We start from the raw sequence: 6,305 nt of genomic DNA, 5'->3' as shown, positions 1-6,305 counted from the left end.
AAAAAAAAAGAAAAAAAGAAAAAGAAAAAAAAAGGGGTGAGGCAATCAGATCAAAGAGGTCAAGAAGATGTAAAATATTGCAAAACTGAACGAAACAACATGCATCACAAATAAATGATGGAATTTTTAGAAAATGGGAGAGAAAATTAAATTAGAGACAAACTAATATTAAAGAAACACCTTTAAAGAAATGTGAAAAGGAGCATGTTGAACAGAATAGAAGAATAAATGCTTCTCAATAGGAACTTGGTAAGAAAATAACAGATCTGATGGGAAATACAAACAAATATTCATTTTTATCTGTGGATGGAGAAAATTAGATTGAGGAAATGAAAATACAGAATGTGTAGGAGAAACAATTATTCGGATTTTTGACAGATAAAAGGAAAGTACACTGGAGGGAAGAGAAGCGGAATTCAGTAGGAAAAACTGGTCCATATTCTCATTTAATTTTTTTTCTCTTTTCTTTTTGCAGTCTGTTGTACATGCCACCATTAAGAAAGAAAACTATGTTCAAACTTTTTTTGGACAAACTCTCCTAAGATGAATGTATCTAGATACTTCATAGTGTTGATATGTCACTGATTTAAAAAAGAATAATAGATGCACTTAAATTATTTTTGTTAAACAATTTGTTTCTCTCAATATGGTATGTTATATATGAGATCTATATCCTATTCATAGAAGGTGTGAATATATAGACCTATGGTTATATTTATACCATCTCTTCATTTTCATATTTAGATGCAAGGTGTAAGGTAGATCTAGGTGCAATATATAAGATGTTGTACAGATCTCTTCCTCTCAGATTTCATAGAGAATCAGTTTCTTATGCATTAAGACATCTGATAGTCTTCGTTCAGCATCTCCTCATACTCTTTTCAAATGACAAATCCAGGATTTGGGGGTCTGTCTCAGTGTTTCTAGGGCTTAAGTAAGTGGTCTATTTCCCCAGTTCCTTGGGCAGATGGTTCCTGCCAAGCACAATTTGGTAGATTATCTTAGTTCAGTGGAGTAGGAATCTTCTCTTATTTACAGTTTCAGTATTTTTTGCTGGAAAACAAAGTAATTGTTTCTCCTAGTTTTACACTATATTTAGAGTTTTAAAGTGCAAAACAAGAGCAAGAAGGGGAGTTTAAATCCTGTCTTTGGCATCATGGTATGATCTAGCTTTTCTTTTTGTTTCTTTCTTTTCTGAAAAATGCTAAAAGTTTAGTCAATTACCCTTCAGTGAATTAAATTTTAAGAGCAATTTGGAAAACTATTAAGTATCTCTTTGAAAAACAATTGCCTTACCAGGGGAAACAACTAAGCAATTTCCAAAACTACACATGAGGGAAGATTGTGGCCTTTTCAAATGAAGAAGCATCACAAACAATGTCACAATGTTCTTATAAGTTCAAGATTACAAGGTACCTTGAAAATTACTACTGAATGTGAAGGCTGGTAAGGCTGATTTTGAAATCCAGTAAAAAAGAATCATACAATCAGTTAGGCTGGAAAAGAACTCTAAGAACATTGAGTCCAGCCATTAACTCAGCACTGCCAAGTCCAATAGTAAACCCTGTCATAAGTGCCACATCTTCATATATTTTAAATAACTCCAGGGATAACGACTCCACAACTTCCTTAGGAAGCCTTTTTCAGTGCTTGACAATGTTTTCTGTGAAATGTTTTCCTGCCATCCAAGCTACACCAACCTTGGCACAACTTGAACATGTCCATGGACATAGTGCCATGCCATGTCCTTGCAACCTGAGCAAAAGGGCAAGAGAGGTGCAGAACTAGATAAAATTTTTCTCTTCCTCAGATTTAGAGTCCTTTTTCTTCTTTAGGCCTCATGTGTGAAAAATGCACATACATATATACACCAACAAAGTATGAATAGGAAGTGGATTTTCTCAAAAATACTGTTCATGTTTTATCTAATCTTCAAAATTTAAATAAACGCTGAGTGGGACTAAGAGAAAGGGAAAAGACATTAGTATTTTTAGTTTAAGAAAATGCCATTAAGAAAACAGAAAAAGTATTGCATTATTTCTCATTAATTTTTCTAAGACTGGCAGATTCTTTTGCAATTGGCTTATTATCAACTCAGATACATTCATAGGCCAAAATATGCACCATGGCACCAATCCTAATTTCTATGGAAGCCACGCCACATTACCAAGCCAATGAGTGAACTTTTAGGTGTAACAGATAGAAAGACTTGGCCTTTTCAGAGAATTATTTTCTCCCATTGTTTACTTTGAAGCCCTGTTTTTACGTCAGTGATCACACTGCCCACAGAACTAGAAAGATTTCAAAGAGACCCCAGAGAATTCATAGCTAAGGTATCCTGCCTGTTACTACAAACATTAGAATTTCCATTTATTACCAGTAGATCAAGAGAACTTTCAATGCCAATATGAGGTTTGAATGTCTGCCCTAACAGGATAAGAATCCTGCTGCGGGCTTCCCAATACTCTTCCATCTCAGTCAAATGACCATCACCAAGGTAGTTGTTAACCTACTGGGAATGATGCCTTATCTCCAAAGATCCATGCTGAAGGTGATGGGCTAGAAGTCTGTTTTGCTGTTCTTTAGCTGACTTGTACATTGCACATCTCTAATCTAAAAATTATGATTGTCTTTGTCTGGGTCTGAATACCACCTCAGAGCAGTTTTATTTCTAACTATCTTCTTCTCAGTGAGTTGAGAAACAAACCAAACTTTTCTATACCAGTACAAATGCAGGTCTGAGAATCTAATCCAGGCATTCACATGTGGTTTTGGGGTCTGTTGCTTTTCCCCCAGTGCTCTCAGCATTTCATACTTGAAAAAAAATGTGTTATGGGGGTCAAAGCATTTTCTGGCATGCATGCTACTACCAGTAGACTTATTGGTAGTTATTTATCAAAATGCTGATTCTGGAGAAGGAAGTGTTCTAAAAGCAACCTGCCATCTTCCTTCAATTTCAAAGCTAGTCTATATCATGACAAATCTTCTTCCACCTACATGTCAGTATTAGAATCTGTAAGATAAACACTCCTGCATCTTGGTACCTGCTTTAGTTGAATGATAAAGCCATTTTAAAGTCAGACAACAACAGTAGCAGACAAAATTTATATTGTCATTTGGGAAACATACAGCTAATTTTCAAGCTAAATATACTTTGAAAGTCACTGCAACGAAAAATGGCTGTTGTTTCATTTAAAGGCTCTCACTGTCCATTTTTTAGATCAAGAGTTTGTAATCTTTAATATAGGACTTTTGGCAAATAAAATGTAGCCTATAGCTTTTGCTATATGCTGGTAAACTCGCTTCAAGGAGAAACACCTAGGGTTAGCACTGAGGAGAATATTTTGTTTTGTTGCTGTGTAGAAAGAAAAAAACTGGGCAAATGAGTAAAGAAATTCCTATTTTCTTAGCTCATTGTAACCAATATAAGCACTTGTAGACTAAGGCAGGATCCTTAGTGTTGGCAGGCTCCTGTGAAATGCTGCAATGACGATTTTAATGAAAATCAGTGAAAATTTAGGTGCTCACTCAGAATGAGCTCTTCAGGGTGAAAACTAGGGTATAACTTAGAAAAAAGTAAAGACAGCAAAGGTAGCTTTGGAAAAGAGAAACAGGCAATGAAAAGCAAAATATATTTTATAATTTAAGGATGAGCAGAATTCTGATTATATTTCTGATTCTATATTTGACTGATGCTATTCTACAGCAATATTAGCAAAACTGGATTAGGACAACCAGTATCCTTTTGAATTGTTCACAGGAACAGTGACTAGATGATTAATCTAGTCTATAATGGCATGTTCCTAACAAAAAACATCTCTTCATTATGACTTTTTTGCTGTTAACAACTTTGGCTTGTCAGTGATGATAAATCCCAGTCTGACCTAATGTTTTATACTTGAAGGTGGTATAATTAATTTAGCAATTACTGCCTAATTTTTATTTTACATAGTTAAATAATAATTCCTCTCATATCCATCAGAAGCCAATAAAAATCCAGGGAAAATTAATAAGCTCTCTATGAGTTCAAGTTTTGTGATAATTTGAAAGTTTCTGATTTTTCTTTTTAATTTAATTTCTGATTTTATTTTTAATGGATACTGGAGGGAAATGGAAAGGTTATCTGTAAAATAGTATTTTCTATGGGAAATCACTAAAAAACCCCACAAAACCAATGCACCAAATTAGCTTCCATTTTATTTTTGTCCATTAGAAAAGCAAGAAAATGTTAATACCTTTCAAATTTTAGAGGCTCCTTATTCTTAGGGCTGAAATAACAGCTAATGCAGTGGTAGAGCTTTGTACACATGCTTCACCTTTTACAGAGGTTTTTTAAATTTTATTTCTTGTTTCCCCTGGAAAAAAAACCCATAATTTCACTTTACTATGAATTTGGCTTCTAATGAGTATTATATACACAAAGAGTCAACTTAAAAATTCTGGCTTTAGTCTGAGAGAGAATATGCAGTCTTGGGTCTGGCTAATATTTACTAGAGTGGCAAACAAGGAAATCATACTGAAATGTATATACCACCCCCATCACTGCTGCTGAAGAAGACTGGCCTGTGCCTGGGATGACAGAGAACTAAGGGCGTTATTCATTCCAAAGCTCTCTTGATTTGCCTGGCACATCACCTTGTCTGTTTGGAAAATACAAATCATATGGCTGCAGCTCCTACAGCTAACCCACAGGTTTTTTCCTCCTCAAGGCCTTATCCAACACATCTAATATGCCATCTATGCAATACATAGTTAGCAGAGCAATTTTGAAAATACGTGGTATCAAAGCCCAAGAGATTCTATAAATCCTGCGGTTACAACTTGAAAGTTCCCTGGCCCCTATACATCCTGCTTTTGCAAATGTCTTCGGGAAAGAAAGGAAATCTGTGGTACCTAAGCCCATCCAGGTTTTAGAAGCAGACATCTCTGCCAAGATCAAGAATGACAGCAGTCAAAGTGTTTATGTCTAGGAGAACAGGGAATTTCAAGTACAGAAGTTCTGCATAGTTAAGTTCTCTATAGATAACTGAATTATTGATTAAAACAAAACTGGACAACTGTTTTCCCACTCTTATAAGTTTTGTGATCATAAAATGTATCTAAGCCTACCTGTAATAAATGTTTCTTTCTAAACTTTCAGGAACTGCATTTGAAGAACACAAGTAGAGGGAACACAGGAAACAGAAACTACAGAATGTAAGAACATGCCATCCACAAGAATGAAGAATGAATGTGCCATCTGCAGGATACTTTGCTGTAAATAAATTATTTGTTAAACATTGGAAGACTTAAAAAAACCCTTTGTTTTAAAAAGCTTGATGCAATTTCAACCAATGGGCATTCTCTCAGTGAACAATGCAACTAAACATTCCAATATTAAGTCTTTAGAGAACAGAACATTTTAACCAGCCCAGAGCTAAAAAATTCTGTGGTTGATATATTGCTGTTTGTTAACCTGTTTTAAATGTCCTGCACGAAAACTCTTAAAGTCTTGTGCCCCTCAAAAGCCTACAAATTTATGGGCCTTTGATGGATCCAATTGCACTAAATTAACCTATGAACACTGGCTGCTGGAGTCATTCATCAGCCTTGTCTAAGTGGTGTTTTTTTATTTGCACTTCTTTACAAGCAACAGGCTGTTTGTTTTACAGTGTCTGAAAACATTGTTTGTCTACCCCTTCATATTTGCACAGTTTGACATTCCCAGTAACAGCAGCAGTAAGGTAACATATACAGTTTTAAACATCAATTAATTCCATCTGTGGCATTTTGACAAAATATGGGTTATAGATGCATTTGTTTTAAGACAGTTTTATTCTTCCTTCTCTTGCAAACATGCAATTTTTTGCAATTTGTGAGACAAAAGATTTTTAAAAGCAATTAAAGCATACATAGGCTCTCGATCCAGTAATGATTCTTCCAGGTAATTATTTTGCAACAGTATAGGTAACTTCTTTCTTCCTCCATATAATGCAGTATGTAAAATTTAGCATATCAACAATACACATATATCAAACAGTATGTAAAAAATCTGTTTTATAGTACAACGGTGCTATTTTATAGTTTGTTACATGAAAGGGTCTGGCCAAAACGGTAATAGGTAAAAGCAAATATGGAAAGACCGAGCCAAAGATTAAATAACAAAATACTTTCAAAAATATTCAGCTGAAATCAACTAAAATGACTTCAGATTTCAACATAAACGTAATTTTATCATCTTCAAAAGAAAATTCTGATACTTTTAGATATTTGAAAGATGGTGTTTTGACATCTGATTATGTGGAACACAAACTCATAGATGTCTA

At 34.6% G+C, this 6,305-nt stretch overlaps 1 protein-coding gene across 2 annotated transcripts in view; it reads left to right on the top strand.

The window, feature by feature from the left end:
- Positions 1-6,076, top strand: part of IGF1 (insulin like growth factor 1) — a 47,743-nt gene extending 41,667 nt beyond the window's left edge. For both annotated transcript variants that reach the window (XM_066183927.1, XM_066183928.1), the window contains one exon: positions 5,141-6,076. In XM_066183927.1, the coding sequence (XP_066040024.1) occupies positions 5,141-5,200 (60 nt within the window). In that variant the 3' untranslated portion in view covers positions 5,201-6,076. The remainder of the gene's footprint in view (positions 1-5,140) is intronic.
- The last annotated feature ends 229 nt before the right edge of the window (positions 6,077-6,305 follow it).

The sequence above is a fragment of the Chamaea fasciata genome, unplaced genomic scaffold (genome assembly GCF_029207755.1).
Source record: "Chamaea fasciata isolate MVZ Bird 193981 ecotype frontalis unplaced genomic scaffold, bChaFas1.0.hap1 SCAF_5, whole genome shotgun sequence".
Taxonomy (NCBI): Eukaryota; Metazoa; Chordata; class Aves; order Passeriformes; family Sylviidae; genus Chamaea; species Chamaea fasciata.
This window is presented reverse-complemented; position numbering and strand designations above follow the sequence as displayed.